Source organism: Uloborus diversus, chromosome 1 (genome assembly GCF_026930045.1).
Source record: "Uloborus diversus isolate 005 chromosome 1, Udiv.v.3.1, whole genome shotgun sequence".
NCBI classification, from domain to species: Eukaryota; Metazoa; Arthropoda; class Arachnida; order Araneae; family Uloboridae; genus Uloborus; species Uloborus diversus.
The window spans coordinates 6,740,659-6,766,958 of record NC_072731.1 but is presented as its reverse complement, the minus strand read 5'-3'; the positions used below and the strand labels follow the sequence as shown (position 1 = coordinate 6,766,958).

The 26,300-nt window shown below is 33.9% G+C and overlaps 1 protein-coding gene across 1 annotated transcript in view; it reads left to right on the top strand.

Annotated features, from left to right (window-relative positions):
• Positions 1 to 324: 324 nt before the first annotated feature.
• The window catches only part of LOC129234406 (calcyphosin-like protein), a 34,958-nt gene continuing 8,982 nt past the window's right edge, over positions 325 to 26,300 (top strand). The window contains exons 1-3 of the mRNA XM_054868402.1: positions 325 to 451; positions 15,500 to 15,593; positions 19,708 to 19,885. Coding sequence (XP_054724377.1) covers positions 15,520 to 15,593; positions 19,708 to 19,885 — 252 coding nt within the window. The 5' untranslated portion in view covers positions 325 to 451; positions 15,500 to 15,519. The remainder of the gene's footprint in view (positions 452 to 15,499; positions 15,594 to 19,707; positions 19,886 to 26,300) is intronic.

Genomic DNA, 26,300 nt, shown 5'->3' with positions numbered 1-26,300 from the left:
TTGATTACCTACAGAAGGAAAATGATTCACATTGAATGCTTGACTTCAGATGATGAAATGACTCAAAAATTCTGAGAAACTTCGCGAAAAGGGCGAGAAAAGTCTACAAGCACTAGAAAAAACATTATTAAACAACGCGCAACAGTCCTTCGTTCTCGTTTGTTGGTGATGCGTAACCTCCAGTGTTCCATTCTCTTTTGTTCGTTATTCCAACCTTTTTTCACATTTAGTAATTCCAATTGACCTCAATAGTATTACAGACTGCCGCTTGGTGGCCTTCGCATTGCAAAAACAGTGACGTCACTTTTACGCGAATTCGCCGGTAGAATTCTCATCCGCAGCGGCCAGACGATTTCAGACAGCGGGAATTTCTGTGTGAGGAGAGCAGTTTGATTTGTGTTGATTTTTCGACCTTATCCTTTAATAACTTTGTTTTGCTGAATTTCTTGAGGTGAGAGCTATGAAGCTTTTTTTATAAATTTCTTAACTTATAGTTAGAACTAAAAAAAATTTTGCAGTAGGTATGTCTTGTTTAATGAACTTTGTTTTAATTATGAACCATATGATGCGTAACAGTTTTTTTTTTCCGTCATGTGTTTCGTCAATTAGATTTGCTTTTTTAAATGCCTATTGAAATGAAACTAAAATGCAATTACCTTCATAAAGGATCGATCTAAACATTCGAAATTTTGGCAGCAGAAAAACCTTTATCAGCATAGCTTTCTTGAAATATTGTGTAAAACTAAGGAATTATGTTTTCAAAACGGTTACACTTTCTCAAAGCCCGTTTTCAGCTCCTTCTAGTCTTCAAAACTTATTTCCGTTCTAAAAGAGGGGAAAAAAATCAGTTGTGAGGTCTACCCACAGAATTAAAAACTATGAACTAAGATGAGTGTTTTTTTTTTTTTTTTTTTCATTCATATTGTGATTTTGAAAATTGAATTTTAGTATTAAAATTTCACAACTTGTAAATTCAAAATGTAAATATTATCAGGTAATCAGGTCAGGTTAATCAAATTTTGGCATTTATCGACATCCGAGAGCGGCAAATATATTGCATGCTTTTTGTATGATTTGTTTTTTAAAATGCAAATATTGATCGAAATCGAACGAATATAGGGAATATTCAGAAATAAGTGCTTTGTTGTTGTTCATTTTTATGAATAAAAATATTAATTTATATATACGAGTTTACGTAATAATTTTTTTGTAAAATACACTATATTTTTCTCTTAAGGAACTTCGATTTCTAATTGATTATTATCTTTCAATATTACCTGCTGGTGCTGACCCCCTCCCCGATTAACAGTTGTGTTATAGGACCGAGAGCTTTTTGTGTAGTGTATTTTGCGCTAAAAGCGGGACGCAGACAATACCATTCCTGTAAAATGAGCTTTTTCGCAAAGGGCATATTGATGCGGGAAAACGAAACAACGCGAATTAATGCTTCCTTTTTTTTTTTAATGCGAAGTCAATATTCCGTTACCAATAAATAGCAGATTTATATTTTTAGGAATGAAACACATTTTTCTTCAATGCTTTGAGCATAAAATTGAATTTTTGGAAAAATAACCTTAAATGTCATTTTTTTTCCTGCGAAAATATTTAATTATCGGAAAGAAAATAACATATAAAAACGGGTTAAAAGTTTCTACTTCTCATTAAACTTTCAGACAGGAAAATTTACTAAAAAAATTATTTGCACATTTTGTGTAAAAAATCTTAAACTTAACTTACATTAGTCCTAACTTAACTTACATTACGATGGTATTTATTCATCAGTTAAGTACTAAAACAAATGTGCTCTAATTTTCATGAAATATTTTTTGTTAAAACAATTTATTTAGAGAATAATTTAAGGAAAACATGGCTTGCTTTACATACTTTTTTCTAAATTAAAAAAAGAGAAGAGTGTCTTTAGATTTTCAAAGGTTTCTTTAGCCATGAATTTAAACTGGCATTATATTTTCATTCTTCATTGTTTCATAATTCGTTGCTTCACAATTTTCAAAAAAGTAACTTGTAACATTTGAATAATGTGAGAACACATTTAAGACGATAACTATTAATTGAATTCCTCTTAGTGTATATCCAAATTATCTTATATAATTAAAAACTGAGCGTATCTATTTATGTGCCTAAGTATGTATCTATATCCGACTTACTTCTCCCAACGCCAGTAAACTGACCATCGAACTGATAGATTCGTAATTTTTCAGTCTTTACGTTTGGTTGTTTAAAATAATACTCCGATAATACTTGGCGGAGATATCAATTAAAAACTATTAATAGTGATACAGTAGAGTCTTGAAAATCTGAGTCTCAAGAGTCCGAGGTTCCGCTTAATTCAAAGTGCTTTGTTGATATTTTTAAGATATACTTTTAAAAGACAAAAAAATGTTTTATTCTGAAAATGGAAATATTTTGCGATGTAGAACTTCTTTGACAACTTACAATAAGGTAATAAAAATATATTGAAAGGTTAATGTTGCATGAAATATTCATTGACTGTTATAGATGGATTAAGTGATGTCTTGGAGAAAGTAGGATGTAGGTCGATACAAAAAATATCATAAAATTGAAGTATTGTTTTGCCTTAAAAAACGAACACTCTCTCTCTCACAAAACTCTTTAGGAATATCCGATAGTATTTAAAATGGGAAGTACAAAATTTATTCGAGACCAATCAAAGGGCATTTTTTTGGTTGTCTGCTGGTTTACACACAAGCACGTGTATCAAGAGAAACGAGCTCACATGACTTCCAATTACTCCAGTTTAATGTCATTTTCTTGTTATTGGCAGTTTTAATATGATTCAATAGTTTACCCTCTAAACATCACCAACAGTGATCAAATTGAAATCAGATTTAAAAAAAAAAAAAAAAAAATCTTCACATTTGTCACCAAGTTGGCGACAAAACTTGGCGACCAAAAAGACTGGAGATATATCGCCAAGTGTCCGATAAATTATAACACCACTTGAGTTTACATCGAAATTAACAATGATTTCCCCCCAAAATGGGGCAAAAGACCCCCTTTGGAGCATCCGAATACAACCAAAAAAGAAGGTGCACAACTAGAACCCACTAGGAGTCTACGTACCAAATTTCAACTTTCTAGGACATTCCGTTCTTGAGTTATGCGACATACATACACACATACGCACATACATACGTACATACAGACGTCACGAGAAAACTCGTTGTAATTAACTCGGGGATCATCAAAATGGATATTTCGGGTGTCTGTACGCTCCTAGGCACATATCCACGTGAGGTCGGGTTGAAAAAAAAAAAACTCAACATTCATTTGGGGGCGAGCAAAATGGAAATTAAGGCCAATTTTTGGGTGAAAATTTTTTCGCGAATACAATACTTCCTTTTTTGTAAAAGGAAGTAAAAACTAACCAAATCTCGTTTAGGGTTAAATAAAACATAAATTACTGTTGCTATTTGAGTGATAATTTTTTTGAGGAGACAATATTTCATTTTCATAGCGTAAGGAAGTAAACAGCGCATGTCCTTATGTAGTCCAAATATTTTTTCGGATAATCCGAGTTTTCAGTAATCCGAGGTAGAGCGAGCCCCAATTATCTCGGATTTTCGAGACTCTACTGTACTTAGATTTCTCAGATCATCTGCAGATTTCCAAACATTTCTTTAGCCATGAATTTTAACTGGCATTATTTTCATTCTTCATTGTTTCGCAATTCGTTGCTTCACAATTGTTTAGTGGACTGTTTCGGCATCGATTGTTTTATTAGTAAAAACTTAAGCTCAACTTCAAGGATATCAATTGAGGCCAAATAACTTTTTGTAACAAAACCAAACTTATATTTTTTGTCATTAAACGATGGAATGTTCTTGCAGAAGGCTATTCACTTTCTTTGAAGAGACACACGTGGACTTTTTTGATCTTTTCTAAAGCCGCTATTCGTCATTTTAAAAAGTATATTGAAGATGTATTAATATCTTTCCAAAGCAATAGTGCTCAGTTTTTCGTTCCGAGGGTCCAACCTCATACTAAGATGAATTTCGTGGGCCAGAACACAAACAAAAGGAAAATATATTTTAAAATTTCCTTAGTTACATCTTAAAACTCAGAAAAGAATTACAAACCAAAAACCACTGTTATCCTTATTTGATGTTTATTTTATAAATGCAAATTTCATGTTTTACAGAAAATTATTTCTGAATATTTGGCCCAAATTAGTAACATTTATTCTGTGTATTTATTTATTGGTTGGTTTGGTTATTTTTGCGCGTTTCAGATCGTGGATTTTTTATTTGTAACATTGAGTAATAATATTTGTAGTTGAATATATAATTATATCAGCTATTGCGATCAAAACTGTCCAAACGATGGGGTGATGGGGAAAAAGGTATAGAATACTCGTTGCATTTTTTATATAAAACGATAAAAACTCCATCTACATGTAATACATAGATACATTTATTTTTTCACTCCGGAGAAGAGGGACAATTGCTCCCTCCTGCCCACCCTGATGGACCTGTTTTTTTTTTTTTTTTTCCCCAAGCTGTTTTTCTGGGCTCTTGGAAGTGAAGCTGATCGAACTATCCAGGCACCATTTTTCCAAAGAATGCCTCAGAAAAATTTCGCAACAAACAGATTCACTTCAGTAGATGACGAGTGCATTAGAACAGATGACGTCACATTTGAACCGCAAAGGTTTTTTTTTAAATTATTTAATGATAAATTTTGCAGCCGCAGTGGACTCTTATCTTTATCCTTTTTCCTCTTAAACCTCTTTTCCCATCTGAAGGCTGAGGTATTTCAATGTAGTGTGAAATTTCTGTGGAAGGAAAAGCAACATTGAGTATGAGTAAGATCCTTTCCTTTCGATTATCAAATGCAAGTTTCTGTTGCTTGGTGTCATGACTTTGCATTAGTTATCCATTAGCATTCATGGTTTTAGCAACCTACGCGAGTGTTTTGATTATTCGCTTCCACAACAATGCGGCATATGTTTTAACATTATTGAGCGAACGCATTTGCTTTTCTCAAATATTTTTATTTAGTTCATATATTTTGGTTAAATATACCAATACGTAATGAATGTTTTTCTCAACACTTCTTTGGTTCTTCAATTTAAGTTCTAAGGGGGTCCGGGATACATTTTGAAAAAAAAATTTCCGAAATAGTTTAGACTTTTGAAATTTTTTGCACTGATTCACCATCTATTCAATGAGACCAGTGTCAATAATGTTTGAGACCAAAAAAAATTAGAACAGGATGAAACCGATTGGAAAAGTAAGAAAATATAATAAAATTAATAGGAAAAATAATTTACGGGCGATCTGAGTTCGGGAAGGGGGGAGGAGGGGAGTTTAAGGGGGAAAACGGTTTATCACAATTTGCGGCAAAACTACCAGTCCTATCGAGAAAAAGTAAATGACAAAGTTGTTGGTAATAAAAAGAACTACGTTCTGTGACGGTATTGAGAATACGGCCGTAAGAGGTTTTTCGCCTCCAGCTCATGTGATTCCTATTCCTGGCTGATGAGTGCTAAAAAGCACGAAACTGCAGTCCTTGGATTGGAAAAACTGAGCTGGTGGTGTATTTTAAGTATGACGTGATGTTTACTGGTTAGTTTTTGCTGGCTTAATTAATAATGTATACTAAAACATCTTTTTTCCCCCTAAATTAAGAAATTTAAATGATGTGTCACTATTGATTATATCATTTTTACGCCCTCACACCAGTTACGTACGTTAACTTTGCGAGTTTTGTGGCAAGAAAAAGCATTAAATTTAAATTTTAAGTCAATAATGAGTACGTTTTTTTCAAATTTCGAGTTCTGTCACTTTTTTTGAGGTATAATTGGTAGAGCCAGGAAATAATCAAGAAACTTAACGATCACTTTTTGTGAAGCTGATATTCAAGACATCGGGTGCTGTTGTTCCAAAAAGTGCAGAAATAAAAAGAAGCCCTAAAAACATCGGGTTATGATGGTACCAGCACTAGCGCGCATCCTCCATGCACCTTGGTACGAAATAAAGCAGGGCTCTACTGTTTTCCCAAGTGTTGTTCGTTCAATCATTAACAAGTTCAAAAGTCAAAAGGGAAGGGAATAGTTACTTGAATAAAATAGAAAACTTAGCATTACGCACGGGACATTTGTTCAAGAATCGCCCAAAAACATTTTAAAAGAACATAAGCTATAAAAATTTAGTGTCTCTTTTAATGAGGTTAGGATCCAATGTTCTTCACCCACACTTGTCGTAAGCAAGATCATCATGTCACGTGACTCACAGTCCGAGCATCCGTTCGCGTGTAATGGTGGACGCGCTGTTGTCACGCATCAACAAGTAGCAAAAAGAAACGGCAGACAGGATGACGCCTATGCAAAGTGGATTGAAGCATGACAAATTAATAGCAGCGTAATGTTTAATATCAAACTGTACTAAAACATTAAAACTATTTTCTTTTTGAGCTAAGTGTGCCAACATAGTGTGAGGAAGGAACAGGGCTGTAGGGAATTGGGTTAACTCCCCCCCCCCCCGCTAAACTTGGTTTTAAGCCTTGAAAATAATTTCATTTAGAGAATTCCTTAAAGCTTAATTACATGCAATTACTTTCTTCTAGTTCTAAAAATGTAGGCTTGTAAAAGCGTTTTAATTTGTTAAACATACATTTTAAAAGTATGTTATAGCTAAAGTGAAGAAATTTATTTTTCTCGTATGTAAATGAATGCTTTGTAATTAAGGTTTCATGTAGTATTTCCTCAAAATTCTAAGCACAAGATATTTTTCTAAAAAATAATCAATTTTTCTCCTTTATCGCTGATTGGAAGAAAAAAAATTCAACAAGTAAGTTTTGAGTTTTGAACTCATTATCAAATTACAGTAATATTTTCCTATACATTTTGAATATAAAATAGTCACTAAACATTCTTTTATTTATTTGAATCAGTGGTCGGAAGTTGCGCGCTACAAGTAGCGACGCTACTGTAGTAGCTACATTTTTTAGTAGTTTGTAGTGTAACGCACTACTTAAAAAAAATAATAATTAATTTGAATTTTGACATCTGGAATTCAAATTATGTTTTTCGCAATCACTAGTGTGTGTTTATGTAGGCGTGCGTGTTTGTGTCTGTGTTCAGGCATGAGTGTGTGGATAGTTGTGTGTTGGTGTGTGTGTATGTGTAGATGTCTGTATGTATGCGTGTGTATGTGTATGTATTTCCGTATGTGTGTAGGTGTATGTATGTGTGTATGTGTTTGTTTGTACGTGCGTGTATGTATGCGTGTGTGTGTAGGATATTGACGCAACCTGGAGATGGCATTTCGCTAGAGGAGCAGCATCGTGAGGCGGTCGGTCGACGATGGTGCTGCAGAGGGTGCTGGTGAGAAAATAAAATGACAGCACATCAAAACAGTTAAATGAAAGCAATAAGCAATCGTGATTGCTCAAAAAGAAAAAAAAATAAATAAATAAAAGAAAAAAAAAATTTGAATTTTGACATCTGGAATTCAAATTATGTTTTTCGCAATCACGAGTGTGTGTGTGTGTTTGTGTCTGTATGCAGGTATGAGTGTGTGGGTAGTTGTGTGTATGAGTGTTTGTGGTAGGGGGGATGTGTATGTGTGTGTAGGCAATGTATATACCAATTACATTGAAGGGTTTGTAACACCTATACTGCATCAGCTTACATTTGAAAGTAATTGTGCTATTAAGGAAATATTTTCCCCAAATACATAACTTCAAACTGCAAAATTTAAAAGTCTTATTATTATCCTAACTTAGAGCTAGCTATATGAACATCAAACATTTTTAGCCTACTTTCCCAGTAAAAGTCAGAAAAAGAAGAAAAAAAAGCATAAAAGAAGGCTTAATGCATCTTTAAAATATTGCGAAATACAAAAAAAAGTCAAAAATAATAAAAAAATAAAATGAAATAAAGATCGAAAAATTAAAAATTGGAAAGGGTATTGAAATGAGGAAAAATGTCTGTTGGTCTGTCGGTCAGTCTGTCCCCCCCCCCACACCAACATTTTTTGAAAGAATAGTCCGATTCGAACAAACTTTTTCACCTCATTCCCATATTTCACTTTTTGATTTGAACTATTTTTTGTTCAATTTTGAACAGTTCAAAAAAAACTTAACATTAGCGCCTACGGGGAAATTCAAGGCAATTCGGAACTGTGAGGCGAATTTGCTTCAAACATTGTAGGAAACAGCTTTTGATGAAAAACTTGTACATAAAATATCTTTTTTGATTTGAACAGTTTTCCGTTCAATTTTGAACGGTTCAAATCAATTAACATTACCGTCTACGGGGAAACTGAAAGTCAATGCAGATTCCGTACTTGAAGGCGGATTTACTTCAAACAAATTTTGTTGGAAATAGTTCTTGACGACAAACTCCAGACTCCGATTCCGAGAATTTAGGGGCACCTGACTCCGACTCCTGTGCCCGACAATTAGTCGAACTCTGACTCCGCGACTTCGACCCTGACTTCGTAGCTTTGGCAAAAATGTATACACGGAAGGACAAATGACTACTCCAATTCTTGGATATTCGACTCCGACTCCTTTATCTCAAAATGAGATTGACTCCGACTCCGCAGCTATGGTTTTAACTGTGAAATAAGTATTGTTCATATGACTTGTTTTAATTTTCACGCTGCAGTTTTAATTTAAGTATTCAGTTTTCGGCGTATAAACTCGAAGTCATTTATGTTTCTACATAAAGATATGCGCAGACGATTTTTTTGAGCAATCACGATTGCTTATTGTTCTCATTTGACCGTTTTTGATGTCCGTGCCTTTTTCAGCTTAGACCAGGGGCCTCTGCAGCACCACCGCCCACCGTCCTCTGCACGCGCGGCTCCGAGCACTGCCTCCTGGAATCAGTTGTTCCCGGTCGATGGCGTCCATACACACGCTCATACACAAGTCTTTACACGCACACGCCTACGTGAATACACACAGGTCTACGCATACACACAAGCCGGCACAACTCGTGATTGCGAAACACATAATTTGAAATTAAAATTTCAGAATTCAAGTTAATTTTCTTTTTTTTTTTTTTTTGACAGTGAAAATTGTTTCTTTAAGTTGACATTTTATTATTTTTATTTATTTTGGTAAGTGCATTAATTCATTAAAAAATTATTTTTGGCAACAGAGAAAAAGAAACGTTTTTTTTTTTTTTGATATGATGTATTTATTTTAATGAGCTTATTAATTATTTTTTCGTTTTGAAAGATGTTAAAGATTTTTTTTAATGGAAAAAACTGTATTAGCTGCTTTGTTTAAAAGGTGCTGCTATTTTATTCGTTCGTTTATTTATTTATTTATATTTATTTATTTTTTATGCTTCTAATTTTTTAGATGAGTGAGGAATGTTTTATTCCTAGAAATCAGCTTAAAATATTAAATATGGTTGAAACAATTTGCTATTTTAGCTATTTTTGAAAATATTGATCAGGTTCTAGAAAGTACTATGGGTATACGGGAAAGTTGGCTCGTTTATTTTTAGACGGAACTTCTTGTTTTAAACTGCAATTTTGATCTGGATAATTCGGAGATTCGGATAAACGAGGTTCTACTGTAAATCGATCTTCTGTCATCGAAATCGTTTAACAATCAGTGGGGGGGGGGGGGGCTTGCAGTTGAATCAAAATACAATCGTTTCTCGATAACTCGAAGTGCCAAGGGATCGGCTAAAACGTTCTAGCTATGGGAAGTTTCCACAACAAGAGTTTGGGACCCGATGAAAATTTAGAGATAAAGGAATATTCGAGTTATCAAGATCCGACTGTACGTTATTTGATGCAAATTTCTGTAAAACTCGTCGTTCTTTAAGCTAAATGGCTTTTTGTGTTGAGCATCAAGTTTCATTTTAATGAAGTACAGTCCATTCAACGAACTGAGGAGACCTTTTGATGGGCTCGAGTCATAAATGCTTCTTTATTGACGATTTCCATTTTCGCTCGTGTTTCGGTCGGTATGAGTTATTTTGCTTTTTTTACAAGGTCTTCAGTTGGGCGTGTTTATTTTTTATGATGTTATAAAAAAGCGTGCACGTGATCGTATCGCTGTTGCAGAATTTTATGGTTCCATTGTTCGATTAGTTTTAGTTCTGTATAGTGTTATGTACAGTCAACACACAAAAATAATCTAATTTCGAACTACAATAAAAGGTGCAGCTCTTTCTTTATAGATTTGCTTAAGCGAGTGAGGGATCCTTTGTTGCTTTTACTTTCTTTTCAATTTGATAGAACAAACATTATATGTAACAAATATTATTGGAACGTCACAGTAATGACGGAGCAGAATCCGAACTTTGGGAATAAATACTCAAAAATATTTTCGACAACCTTTAAGATTACATTTGCTAACGAATACTTAAGCAGAATTATTTACAAATTTATTAAAAGACGCAACATTATAGTTCAGTAAAACCATTAAAATGCTAACACAGACTATCTTAATGTGTTTATATACCTGATTGCCAAGCAAACTTGTAAAATGGCAAGCAGCACTGCGTATTAGGGCTGAAAAAAATCGAATTTTTGCAAAGCACTTAGCCTTAGTGCGGAAAATTTGTGATTCCCTAACACTAATTACTGCGCAAAATTTCGTGACTCTGAGTTAATGCCTTCTGTTCTAGCAAGATACTTGAATTTTTAACTTAAAGGGTAATAACTGAACTTTTAAACACTATACCAATACTAAAACTTGAAATAAGTTTAGTTTTTGTAAGTTTAAGAGAAACAACTGATTATTCGAACGATATTGTTTATTAGTCTTTAAATAAACACTTGCTTATACTAATTTCAAAAAAAAAAAAAACTTAATTATACCTTTAACAAGTTACTTGTCTCGAAACATTGTTAATCTCGAAATCATCAGCGTTAGTCATCGTCGAGTTAATATCGGAACAATTTGCTCCGTAAACGGAATAACTTGCCTTAAGACGGTGCAAGTTGTTCCTTTTCGGTTTTAGGTATTGTAAAAATAATTATTAAAAACAAATCTTATGAAGTACAACTCGAAAAACAATCTTAACATCAAAGGGACGTATCATACTCTGTTTTAGTTTCGGAATAATAATTCTAGAACTAAGTTTCCATGACAAATTTTGAGCTTGTTTGAAAACGAAACTTTTAGTTCTACTCCCCCTACTGGTCAAGAGCGTCTAATTGGTCTTGCTCTGATGTCAATATGCAGAGAATAGGCTCTGAGGAAATATCTGAAGTCTTTTTTTTTTTTTTTAAGTAAGAGATGTCTTAATTTTTAATGCTTAAATATTTTTCCTGTGTAACCTAAGTGAATTTTTAACACTATGGTTGGTAAAATCGCTTCATTATTTCTGTCTCCTAATTGAAAAAAAAAAATGTTTAAATCATATTATCTCATGCACAAATATTGAGTTTATTTAGCATTTTAAAAATACCTATAATACGAAACAGAGAGAGAGAGGAATGAGACTGGAGCTAACGTCGAAATAAAAGAAACATTATTTCTTGTCCAGAAGATGTAGCATTTAGAACCAATGGAGTCTAAAGCACTTTCTTTCGGCATAAATGTAGCTGGCCCATTCCTCCCGCCTTCCAGTTCTTCCCGACTCTCCCCCATAGATGCATAACTGATTTTAATTAATAGTTAGCAATGACCAGTATTTAGCATAATCAATAAAATAGTGAATATATTAAGACATATAATGAAAAATAATGTGATCGTCTGTTTAATGTAAGCACTAGGGCCCCTCCGGAAACAATCCTAGTTACCTCTCTGCATATGGAACATAATGTCTTTCACGTAACCCCATAAAAAGAAATCACATGGTGTTCGGTTTGGAGATCACCTGGAGGGGGGGAGGGGCACGTGATTTAGGGTTAATCACCGTGACCCGCAATCCCCATACATCTGTTAATCATTAATTCAAAAAATTTCATGTTGTATTTCTTTTTAAATTCATGTATTACAAATTGTGATACGCACAGTAGTTCTAAAATATGATTTTTTGAAACAGGATCCGTCATTTGACTCACCATGCATGTTTTGAAAGACTCATTAAATTGAAACGCTGAGGGTATTAAGCGTTCCCTGACGCTGTCACGTTGGTCGGAAGTAGCACGCTACAATAGTAGCTACTTTTTTATAGTAGTTTGTAGTAGTGTAGCGCACTATTTTTCTTAAAAAAAGTAGCGTAGCGAGTAGATTGATACAAAAAAAAAAAAAAAAAAGTAGCTTGTAGCGATTTCTGGAAACTACTTTATTTAAAAGTTAAAAAAAAAAAACAAAGCTCAAGCGAATCTGACTGGCTTAAATCGTATACGATTACTACATCAGCGGATGCAATCAGAAATAAAACTCGTAAAAATACGAGCTGACCAAAGACATATCATTTTGATGGCATACCTTCTATCTGTTTGACGCCGTTCCTTTGTTTGACATTACGCTTTTCATATTTTTCCAATATTCACAATGAATAGAGCATGGCTTAGAAAGAAAAGGATAAGCGATAACTTTTAATTTAGTAGCACGTTTGGTTTTTCTGGCAGCCGAGAATGTTCCGCGGATTAACGTTTTTGCTTCAATGGGATTATTGTTCCAATATTCACCAAATATGGAAGCTATTATAAATGTTATAGAAGAGGTTGAGATATCTTACTGTTTGCTCTGAGGCGACGGTATACCAGAATCAAATGTTTCAAGCTGTATCAGTTTAGCTGAGATGATGAATGAAGTTGTAACGATTTAACTCTATTATGTAAAAATCACACCTAAATTATAAAACTTGAAGTGAGTTTGCGACACATTAAGTCAAAAACATATCATTTCTTTCTTGATTATCAGTCAGATAAGAATGACATCACTGGAATTACTCGATATTGTTGTGATTGTGACAACGGTAGGCGCGCTGTCGGATGTTGCTCACACATTGCTGCGATCGTATAATTTCTGTCTCATGCTCGATATTTGGCAAAAATAGTAAAGCCTGCCGAAATATTGAGTCGTCTGTTCATTGATGAAAAAGTCAATGCCGTTGTGAATGAAGATAGTGACAAAAACTAACCTTACTTAAAAAATCATCATAAATTGTTGAAAATTATATCTAATGTCAGATATTTAAAAAATTATGTTAAACAGTGTCTAAATTATAAAATTTACTTTAATATTCGAAATTTTTGTCTTTAGTGGACCCAGACTGAAAAATTATTCAAAATAGCGGGGACAAATTACATAATTGTCATTATGTACAATTTAGCATTGAATAATATTTGTTTTAAAACACTTTAATCGCTTTTTATACTCCTAATGAGTTGATGAAGGATAACTTAGTTTTTTTACGGTTTTCTTTGTTTTTTCTCTGGTAAGATAGTACTTTCGAAAATTTTTTTTATTAATTTTATTTTATAGCAGGCGATTTTTTACTGAGTTAGTTTAAATGATTTTTTTGGCAATAAAAAGTATTAAAATTTGTTTAAACGCAAAATTATGAAAAAAAAAACCTTTTATTTTTTTTTCGTACTGTTTCACCACTTTGAAAAAATCGAAAAAACTCCTGAGTGTAGAGGAGTATGAAAGACATTTTCTGACAAAATTTGGTGAGTGACATTTTTCAGAAAAGCATTGGAAAAAAGTATTTAAATTTTATTTCCTTCGCCAAAAATCGGCTTTTCGTTTAAAAACTATGGATATTATTATTTTTCATGTATTTTATTCCTAAGAAAAAGGGAAAAAATTACCATTCATTAATTTTGAGTTTTACTATGAGAAAAAAATTAAAATAAAAAACAGGATTTTTTTTTTGAAAAACTCAAAGGTCGTTCGAGGTAAAGAGCTGAAAATTTAGCTCAATTATTTTTATTCGACACCAAAATGATCCCCCGAGTGCGAGTCGAAAAAACAGGAAGGAAATATATTTAACATAAAAACCCGGCTACGGCCTTTCTGTAAAAGGGTTTTCTTTGTCAGTGCAGTGCCATGACAGGAAAAACAACCTGCCTTCGGTACGCCATTTCAGGGGTTCTCAAATTGGGCGCACCGGCATTCTGGGGTGCTGCAGGGAGAGGTGAAGGGTGGCGCAAAATGTCCACGATATCAATACGTATAATATAAGAGATAGGCTAGGGTGCCGTGAAAAAATTCTAATCCCTCAAAGGGTGCCGCGAATTCCCCCCTTCTCCCTGAATGTATGTGATGAAATTTTTCCTCTTTCGACAGTATATTATGCTTCTTAAAATTGCGTTCTAATTTCCACTCTAAAACTTCTTAATTGTGCTACATTAGTTCTACTATTAAAGAGGAAAACAAGCTACGATCAGGCTGAAAATTAAAGTAGAAGGAGAGGTTGAAAATGGACTTTTTTTTTGCTGACATATTCTTTGTTTCTTGCGGTGTTCAAAGGTTGTTTCTTCATTTCTGCTTATGAAAGGCGAGGGAAAATTCGTTAGTCATCAATGGCCGATAATAACAATTTCATTGGTTTTTTTTTTTTGGAAATAGTGGTCCCTTTTTTTACTTAATTAGCTAAATATTTAAAACAAATACGAGTATGTATTGAAGTTAAACATTCTGAATACATTAGTTAATGTAGTATTGTTCTTAAATTATTTTATTAAATCTGCATCTCGATTTTAGTTGAAACGATTTTGCCAATTACTTTTAATGCCTTTTTTATTACCCTTTAAAGTAGTTTATTTTTTAAGCTGGCGGCAGAGTGGTGATTGCCAGGCCATTTTTAGTCGCCATTTTTTTTTCATTTAATCGCCCTGCTACCGGCAATGGCTGCTAGTTTTGCCCTTTAGCGGTTTGCAACCATTTGATGCACTTTGAAAAATAAGACTTTTTTTTGTTTAAATGAAAAAAAAAAGCATTTTACCATTTTGTATGATATTAAACCATTTTTCTTTTCACATTCTGTTTAAATCTAAGGTTTTTTTTAGAAAGAAAACTGGCCATCCTTTAACGTAGGATTTCTAATATAAAGAAGAAATGTATTTTCTGACGCCTGAAAATATTTTCTGATGTTCAGATATAAACTTTTATGCTTAAAAAAAAAACAACATAAATTCAATAAAACAAAAAATAATAAAATAACTTGATGATGAAAAAAAAAAGAAAGAAAGAAAATCGCCTAATATCTGAAAATGTCCTCCCGCACCCTTACTTTAGCTTTTTTCCTTTGAGGCATAGTGATTTCGTTTAAGTTCACCTAGTCTTTTATTATTGTGTGTGTTTTTTTTTTTTTTTTGCCAACTTTTGAAGTCGCTGTAAAATTTGGCTGGAAGAAAAGGAGGTAGATCATAATCTAAAATTCAAATAAATCACTTAACATCCAATGTCCATTGAGATTCAAAAGCATCAACCGACTACTGAAAACTAGTCACTAGATATACGAAAACTAATTTGAGATGACTAGAAGCTAAATACAATCTTTTTTTTTAAAGATTTTGAAGCGTTTAACTGACTTTGTTTATTTTTCTTGCTTCTTTTCGAATAAAATTAATTTTCTTTGCAGATTTTTGTACTACTCTTAGAATGTCGCAGGTCTTAGAAAAACTGCGTGAACTATGCAGATCCAGAGGAGCCAATGGTATCATCGGACTATCCAGGTTTGTTTCGTCTGATTTTTTAGTAAACTTCCCTGATGTTAACTGTTTAATTCGGAGTGCTGTCTACTTTAAAATACAATCCACCCGAAAATATTTTTGCCCTACTGGCTCACTATTTTCGGATTCAAGTAAACATTGCATAGTAGGGCAATGTGGGGAAACTTGAAATAGTTAAGATAACTTTTTTCAAAATGAACAAACTGGAAATTTGTTCTGAAAATTACGGAACAAGAAGAAAGAACAATCTATTTTACAATAAAACTTGCACTGAAACATTATTTTTTTGTTTTTGGCTTTAAGTTTTTAATTCCAAAAAAGGTGGAAAATTTCTTTTTTCTATGGGGCACAGTGAAAATTGAAATATTTTTTTTAATTATTTTTTTTCTTCGATTATCTTTATCTTTACTAATAATAAAGCTGAAAGTCTCTATGTCCAGAGGACATCTGGATGTCTGTTAGGATGTCTGGATCTCTGTGACGCGCATAGCGCCTAGACCGTTCGGCCGATTTTCATGTAATTTGACACAAAGTTAGTTTGTAGCATGGGAGTGTGCACCTCGAAGAGATTTTTCGAAAATTCAACGTGGTTCTTTTTCTATTCCAATTTTAAGAACAAAAATTTCATAAGATGGACGAGTAAATTACGAAATTATCAAGCCAATTGGCGAGATACGAAATTATCGTACCGTGGAACCGTAACATGGGCACAAGCCAATTGGCGAGAAAATTCACCATACATTATTTGTAAATATACAGGCGAACCAAAAGACCTTTTAATTTTTCCATTGCGGGCAAAGCCGTGCGGGTACTACTAGTTAAGGATATATTTTATCAAATAATTGAGTAAATAAGAGTGAATGAATGTATAAAAAGAAAATGAAACAATAAACGAATACACAAATAAATAAGTTAATATATGACGAGAGAAAATAAATTAGTGAAAAAAAAAATGGAATGAATAAGAAAATAAGTGAATGAATGTATAAATAAGAGAATTTTTAACTGTAGGAATGTAAATGAACTAATTAATAAATGGATACGTAAGTGGTTTGATAAGATTTTAAGTGATTTAAGTGATTTAATAAGTAAATGAAATAAACTATTTCACTTTGTCCCGTTCACTTTGCCCCGGATGCAATACAAATAAGCTTAATATTAAAGAAATAAATAATGCACTGAGTATTAGTAGGTCTCAATTAATATTTCAAATGCTAATAACAAGAACATTATCGTTTATTAATACCAAAAATAATTTTTGACTTACAACAAAATATTACAAAATGAGTATCAATTTTTGAAAATTGGTTGAATTATCATAGTTTTAGATGTTCAGGTAATGTTTTTTTTGACTGGAATAGACTACATATAGGCCAGTGCCAATAATGTTTGAGACCAAAAAAATTTAGAACAGGATAAAACCAGTTCGAAAGGTAAGAAAATCTAATAACATTAATAGGAAAAATAAATTACGGGCGAGCTGAGCTCGGGAAGGGGGGTGCAGGGGGGTTTAAGGGGGGGGGGGAAACGGTTTATCACGATTTCCGGAAAAAATAAGAGTCCTATCGAAAAAAACTAAATTGCAAAGTTGTTGGTAATAAAAAGATCTACAACTTTTGCATTTGCAATTTTTTTCTATAACCTCAAAATATATGCGAAAAATTCAAAAAACCGACTTTTTGGTTTTTTATTTTTATCTCCCACAAAAAAAAAATTTTTTTCACTAAATTTAATGAAAAGTTACCTTATTATGTCCCAAATACACTGTAATTTTTTGGATTTAAAATATTTATTTTTTCTCCTTATTTTGGTTCAGTAGTAAAAAAGCATCAGAATTTTCAATCAAAAATTCTCACGTCAAAATATCTGATTTTTTTTAAAAATCGGAGCAAGTTTTTTTCGTTGGAATCTCTACTTTTTGATGGTATAAAAAACAATATACAATACTATGGAAACTTTTCGCAAAAAATGAAGAAAATCAAAAAAACTCGAATTTGAAAAAAAAATCATCACTATGTAAAATTTTAAGCTATTTATTAAATAAACAGCAAACACAATAATTAACAGCAAACACAATTGGAAAACTGATTATTTTTCATAATATTCAAGGTTACACAGTTCGAAATTGAGGAAATTACTCATTTATCCCATCCTACAGTGTAGCTTGCTATTCGTAACTCCAAAAAACTATAGGGGACACTGCAGTCACCGTCTAATGGTGGATGAGAAGGGTATAAAACAAATGCATGCTGTAGCTTGATTTTTAATTATTTTAATATATTTTTATTTTCAGTTTGTGTCAATGTAACACGAAAAATTTCATTTTTCGAGTAATTAAAGTGTACATTTTGATAAGGAGCTTAAAATTTTTACATAGTTATGACTTTTTTTTTTTTTTTTCAAATACGAGTTTTTTGATTTTCTTCATTTTTTGCGAAAAATTTCTGTAGTATTGTGTATTGTTTTTTATACCATCAAAAAGTAGAGATTCCAACAAAAAAAACTTGCTACGATTTTTTAAAAAAATCAGATATTTTGACGTGAGATTTTTTGATTGAAAATTCTGATGATTTTTTACTACTGAACCAAAATAAGGAGAAAAAATAAATATTTTAAATCCAAAAAATTACAGTGTATTTGGGACATAATAAGGTAACTTTTCATTAAATTTAGTGAAAAAAAAATTTTTTTTTGTGGGAGGTAAAAATAAAAAATCAAAAAGTCGGTTTTTTGAATTTTTCGCATATATTTTGAGGTTATAGAAAAAAAGTGCAAATGCAAAAGTTGTAGATCTTTTTATTACCAACAGCTTTGCAATTTAGTTTTTTTCGATAGGACTCTTAGTTTTTCCGGAAATCGTGATAAACCGTTTTCCCCCCCTTAAACCCCCCTACACCCCCCTTCCCGAACTCAGCTCGCCCGTAATTTATTTTTCCTATTTATGTTATTAGATTTTCTTACCTTTCTAACTGGTTTTATCCTGTTCTAAATTTTTTCGACTTTTTACCATTTTCAAAGCTATTGGCACTGGTCTAATACGTTACTACATAGTTGAGGTATTACTAGATAGGTGGCACTAAAAGCAGAGTAAATATTTCGCCATTTCACTTTGCCCCATATTCCCCCTACTTTATAAATTTAATGCAATCAATGCTTCTGCAACGATCCTATCACGTGGGTAATTAGCGAGCTGGCGATTTACTGTAAAATGAATTTTGTAACGGCAGAGTTTCTCGCAAATTTAATGAAAGAGAGGTAATTTAATTTCGCCATGATGGCGATGGAGACGATAAGTGCAGACTTTCCTTCATTTCTTGACCCCAATCTTCATTTTCATCCTTAATGCTAGTTTCTACCTTGCTTACAATGGGAGGCGTATTCTATGTTATTTCTGCTCTGAGTCCCTACTTCTATTTAAAGTTTTTTCCTCTACTTTAGAAGCTTCTGGTGCGATTTAATAAAGTTGTCTCTTAAGTTTTCAGTTACCGCCCTTAGCCGATGCTAAGACAGAACTACACGTTTATATACCAACCGCCCGGTTGCGACTAGAGCCGCTAAATAAATAGGCCGACGCATCAGCTTAAGTTTAGCCATTTTGGATCGGATTTTTCATTGTTGCACTGCTAGGGTTACCGCAGCAAAGTTTCGGATTTCACCAACTTTGCCGAACAAATATTTCATTTAATGAACAATTCACGTGCTGCTAATAATTGCTTACAGTGAACAATCACCAAACGCGATAACTCGCCAGAAAAGACAACCGCTCAAACACGCGCTCCGATCCAAAATGGCTGATCTTAAGCTGATGTGTCGGCTCGTATATATAGGGGCCTTAGTTACAATAACTAGAGGCTGGTATGTTAAATTAATTTTCAATACCAGTGTGAAAGTAATCTCAGTCAGTTTCAATGAGAGGACATGCCTCCAGCTCAGTTATGACTATTCTAGACTGCCCAAAATAAGAGCGAAACTGCAGTCTCTGGATGTGACTGCAGTTCCTGGAACCAGCTGTTGTGTGCTTGTACGTTTTCTTTTGTCTGTGCGCGCGGTGTTTTTTTTTTTTTTTTTTTTTTGGTATTTTATGAACTGTTTTGAGGTTTCTTTCTTCTTTCTAAAGAGCATTTCGATTGATGGACGATAACCGTGACCGTAAATTGGATACAGAAGAAATGAAGCTGGGCCTTCAAGAATATGGCGCCGACTTGTCATCGGAAGAAGTCCAAGAGTTGTTCCAGGAGCTTGACAAAGACAGTAGTGGAACTGTTAGTTTCGAGGAATTCTTGAAAGCAGTTCGAGTAAGTCGCTCTTTCTATCAACTGAAACACGGTACAATTTACTTTTCTGTGTACTTTTTGCAACAAAACTACATCTTAATACTTCTTGTGAGGTCGATCTTGTACATTTGTGGGCGATAGCTGCCAGGATCTTTAGTGGTTAGGAAAAAGCGGAGCGCACTGATAATTTTCAGTAATACAGTTGAACATCATTTTTATCAGGCGCAAATTTGTAGAGAAAAAAAATATACCGTATTACCCCGCATTAGCCGGCATGCCGGAAAAAAGCGAGGTTGACTAACACACCGGGGAATTCGAATTTTCCGGCATGCCGGATAATTTGAGGTTTATTTTGCAACAAAACAAAAGTAAATTTCCCCATTCAGCACCAACCAGAAAGCAAACCGCTGTTATTGCGATTCGTTCTTTTTTTTTTTTTATATAAATTACTTTTGGTTCTTTTTTGAGAGGTAAGTTTAGTTTTTATTTATTGACTAGCTATGGTAAATTTGTTAGCACTGGGTTAAATGTTTGCTTAGTTTTGATTTAATTTTTATAAAATTGTTCTTCATTGAATAATATTTTTCATGTTAAAATAACAAATGACATTGTTAGTTAATATTTTTACAAAATTAAACTGTTTATTAACACTAATAAGATATGTATAGAACTTTTATTATTTTTTAAGCTGAACACATATTTTTTATAGCATTATTTTTTTTTTCTTAATTTTAATTTTGTTTTATTGAAAATCTGCTGAGTCCCAAATTTTGCGGCACGCCGGCTAATGCCGGGTAATATGGTATACATTTAGTTGGATAATAATTTTAAATTATGAATGCAAGACCATAACTTTAAATGCTCCAAACATGCACTCTTTATTTTGATTAAAGGTACAACTCCTGCATAGAACGCACAACAAAGTGTAGTACTAATTTAACAAACAATGTGGCGTACTTGGAGCCTCAGTCCGATACTACTGCAGCTGAACTGTAAATGATTAAGTGCAGGGTGCGGCATCTATTTGGGGACACACATTATTTGAGCGGCATTTACCTGTTTTACAGAAACACAGATTTTATCCCATGAAATACACCGCCAGCTCAGTCATTTCCAGCCGAGGACTGCAGTTTCGTGCTTATTAGCACTCATCAGCCGGGCATAGGAAAGTGACTGAGCTGGAGAACCTCTTAAGAAGCCCAGAGTGCCAAACAATATATCCCGGCATAGGAAAAATTTTCCTATGCCGGGCTGATGAGTGCTAATAAGCACGAAACTGCAGTCCTCGGCTAGAAATGACTGAGCTGGCGGTGTATTTCTGCTTTAGCCCTGGATAATGGGCGGTAATTTACTGGATATAGATTTTATCGTTAGAGATAGACATGACAGACCCTCTTCTTACTCAGGAAATAAAGATACATGCCATTATTGTCTCCTTGGCTGCAGGGCAGACCGATTCAGAAATTGCTGCATTCTTGAATGTTGCCCGATCATTTGTTTACGAAGTTCGTGGAGAATTGGAAGCTGCAAAGGGGGGTGTGGTAGCAGTTTCGCAAAGGAAACGATGTTTTCGACGTTCTCAGTGTCAGGATACCAGAATTCGTCTACCAGTCCAAGCTGCTATCGAGGAGGACCTTGTAAAATCGATGAAGGCTAATGAGCAGCAGGTTGATGAGGCTACTGTCCGACGTGGGTTCATGAGGACCTCGGATACAAATCATACATGATGTGGAGAGGACAATTTATGTGCGACAGGACTAAGGTTAACCTTTTGACTAAAGCAAAGAGCCGTCTGAATAAGCTTAAACATCCCAACTTATCCAGGACTGCTCTGGATTTTCGCAGATGAAAAGATTTTTGTTCCGGGATAAAAGGTGAATTGGAAAAACTACCATTGGCTTTGTAAAAGCCTTGATGAGATACCAACGGTTATGCGTACCAAATTTTCAGCATCAGTGATAGTTCTTGGTGTTATTAGTGGTGAAGAACGTGTGAGGTTTCCACATTTTTTTGTCAAGGTGACAAAGTTCCTGTCTTTGCTTACACCGAGATGTTCTGCCGTGTGCAGGTAAAGGGCAGTAACTACAAATTTTTCATTTTTCTTTTTTTTTTTGCATTTTTTTCATCTATTGTACGTTACCTTTATTGTACAAGCTCGCTTAGTTGGTTTCCGCTGAAAAAAAGGCGCGAAAAAGACGTCTAATTCCAACATTTCCCTATTGTTTGCATTGAATCCGAAACGCGTTTCTTCAAATATCTCGAAAACTCATTTCTGCAGATACTGCCGTTTACCTTCACACGGCGGTATTATACAGAGTTGTCAGGTCTTGGACCACTACCGTAGCACGTGGGAGGCCGTATGCTTTCCAACAAGACTCGGCACCATCCCATTCAGTAAGCACAACCCAAGATGAGATATGCAAAACATTTCACGATTTTGTCACGCCCAACTTTTGATCCCTCAGCTTCCCAGATCTCAACCCAATTAAAATTAATGGTTTCATATGAACATTAATTTTTTTGAAAAAATTATTTTTTTAATATTATTCGATCATAATTCACTGAAAAGTGTTAGTGTTTAGTTTCTTTTATTTTTTCGAAAGGACACAAATGAGTTATACTTAGCGAGTACTGTATGACCAGGGGTTTGTATGGAAAGGCAAACATCGGGTTTATAGGCGGAAATGGGCGCATCTATTAGTTTTCAGGGATGTCAGCCTTAAGCAGAGTCTCATTAAAATGAGCGGAGCACGCACATCAAATTTTTACATTTCCTCCTCATTCAGATAGACTCGTCTTAAGGGGACACTGGACCTTGAAAACAAACTTTTTAAATTATTGATGGATTTGCATGAAATTTTAACCATATACTTAAAACACTAATACAAGCTTAATTATAAAATTTCATTAAAAAATTTCAATTAGAAGACCAATTATTTAAAAAATGTAAATAACCTTAACGATAATTAACAAAACTTTGAAAAGTCCCTTGCGTAATTAATTTGATTTCACAACACTGAAACTTATTTTAAGTCATTCTCTATACTATAATAAATGAAACAAAACTCACGAAATTGTCCTTATATTCAAATAAATTCAAAAAATAAAAATTTAAAATTTGACAAAGATTTCTTCTTTTTGAACGTCCAGTGTCTCCTTAACTGGACGTTCGCCAATTCCATACAATCCATGGTTGGATAGTATTATTGGTATTAAATGAAATACAATGTCAAAAGGTGTTTTTCGGAACAAAATTTAATAGTTCACTGTAACGGTCATCAGTAGGATATTACGTTAGACCATGACTATTTTTTTGTGCTATTTCAAAAAAAAAAAAAAAAGAGAGAGAGAGAGAGAGAAAACAAAATGGTATTCATTAAATGCGATTGTTTCTATTTGATGTCTTTATCTTACTTAAAATAAATGATTACCACAATATACTCCGCTGTTACGTAAATCATCTGATATTTCTTTAAATGGAGCAAAATCTGTTTCGTAAAAACGTTATTGCCCGACTTTTCTCATTGCCTTAAAATTGAGCGCAGACTTGATGATGGGGTCGTCTCCAAAACTTTAAAAGTATATTTTTCTGAAAGAGCATGCTTAAAAATATAAGATCTGACCATTTTTTAAAGAATTTGACAATGTTTAATATTTTTTAAAATTGATTTTAACCGGTGCGCAAATTCAATTTCATTTTCTTACGCTTCTGCGCATGACATCAAAAATAATGAAATGCCATTCACTGATGTCATTAGCTCAGAGCGCAATATTTAATTCGCATCTTTACTCACATGTACTGGCAACGATACGGTTGATAGCAAACGCAGAGCGCAATCTTTAATTCGCTTCTGAATTATCATAACGTGGAAACGCGGCAGACAACGAGCGTAAGCATTCAGTGCGCCAGTGGAACACGCGCCAAAGTGCATCCCTTGTGACGTCATAAAAGCCACCCCTTGTTTGAAAAATTGAACATTTTAAAAAATTAATTAAAAATTAAACGTTTTGAATGAAAAAAAAAAGATTTTCCTCGCTCCTTGTTATTTTTTCTTGCTCATTCTATCAACTTCAGTGACTTAAAGTAGTACTTTTGACTAATGGAAAGAACTCTATTTTGAACTCGGCTGCAGGTGCGACTTTTGTGCGTTAGAACGGCAATGCAACTTGAAGGAAAAAAAAAACTTCTCTTAGGTTTTTTTTTTAACTATGGCCCAATATTCTTATTGTCTATTCAGTTACAGCCATTTTGAAAATAAAATGGTCAATTACATTGAATCTGGTAATTTTTTTTAAAAATCTAAATCTAAGTTTATCATTCCTGCCTGAATTCTAGTCAACAAGCAGGGTGATTCTTTCTTTAAGAGTTTTGAAGATAAAAGTTTTCCCTCGCTCCATGTTATTTATTTTTTGAGCAATCACGATTGTTTATTGCTTTCATTTGACTGTTTTGATGTACTATCATTTTATTTTCCCGCCAGCACCCTCTGCAGCATCACCGTCGACCGGCTTCTCACGATGCTGCTCCTCTAGCGAAGGTCGTCTCCAGGTTGCATCCATGACCTTACACACGCGCGCATACATACACGCACGCACACAAACACATACACAAACACATACACACATACATACACCTACACATACACACCCACCTACACACAACTACCTACACACTCATGCCTGCACACACATACACATTCTCCCCCACACACACAAACACTCATACACACAACTACCCACAAACTCATACCTGCACACAGACACAAACATACATGAATAAAAACAAACATAGATGCCTACACACATACACATACCCCTACACACAAACACACATACCCTCCCTTCCCACACAAACACACACGCCTACACATACACACACTCGTGATTGCGAAAAAATAATTTGAATTCAAGAGGTCAAAATTCAAATTATTATTTTTTTTCTCATTCTATCAACTTTAGTGACTAAAAATATTACTTTTGATTGATGGAAACAACTCCATTACACAATGTCAAAAGAAGGCAGGGAGAAGGAAAGGGATGTAAGTGGACAATTTACAGTTTCGAATAAATCGCGTTGAAAGTTCAGATCCTAGGTAAGCTTTCATTTAGAAAAATTCTAAATCATGCTGTACAGCAGCCCCTACTAGGGTTACTAGTACTGGCTGTTGCCCCAAGACAGAGGAGAAGTCCACCTACCATTTGTACTGGTTATCTCCACATTTTTATTTTGGTCACTTAATCCCTTTGTTTCTCACTGCCTCAAATCATGTTAATTGCATTGAAACTTCCTTTTAATCCACGAATCTTTTGCTGTGAACCTTAATCGCAGTTTCAACTAATATCAGAATTTATTTAAATTAATAGACAAAGTGCCACCAATAAAGTACGGCAAAAATGGATAGGAAACGTGTATTATCTGAAAGTCAATGTAGCATTACAGGAAACGAAACAGTGCCTTCGTTTAGATTTGTCGTTAGTTTTAATTTCTTTCCGTTGTGCTGAAAATAAGAATGATTTCCTGTTTGATTTCATTATCATTGATTGGAAAACACACACACATCATACGCACAATGTACGTTTATTTATATTCATTTGTAATTGAGAGAGTAATGGAATTATAAAATACATTATTCCTTCTTTATGTACAGCAGTTTTCAGAACAAATTTTCGATTTGTTAATTTGGAAAAAGGAAAGCTGTCTTAACCATTTCGCGTTGCCCCATATTCCCCTTTTTTTACTAGTTGTTGTGTAGCTTGCCACAAATGAAAATACTCTTTGAACAAAAATTTTGTTACAAACTATAAATTTGCCTAAAAATTGAACCTAAAAATGTTCCACTTCGTACTGATACCCAGGAAACATATGCTAGTGCAATAATTAAAAAAATAAATAAATAAATAAAAAATTTATTTGAATTTTGACCTCTTGAATTCAAATTATGTTTTTCGCAATCACGAGTGTGTGTGTATGTAGGCATGTGTGTTTATGTGTGTGTGGGGAGTATGTGTGTTTGTGTGTAGGGGTATGTGAATGTGTGTGTAGGCATGTTTTTGTGTCTGTGCAGGTATAAGCGTGTGAGTATTTGTGTATAGGGGTGTTTGTGTGTGGTGGGGAATGTGTATGTGCGTGTAGGCATATGTGTTTGTGTCTGTGTGCAGGCATGAGTGTGATGAGTGTGTGGGTAGTTGTGTGTAGGTGTGTGTGTGTATGTGTAGGTGTCTGTATGTATGTGTAGATGTCTGTACGTATGCGTGTGTGTATGTGTTTGTGTATGTGTGTATGTGTTTGTGTGTGTGTATGTGTGTGTGTATGTATGCGCGTGTGTGTAAGACATGGATACAACCTGGAGACGGCTTTCACTATAGGAGCAGCATCGTGAGGAGCCGGTCGACGGTGATGGTGCGGAGGATGGCGGTGGGAAAATAAAATGATAGC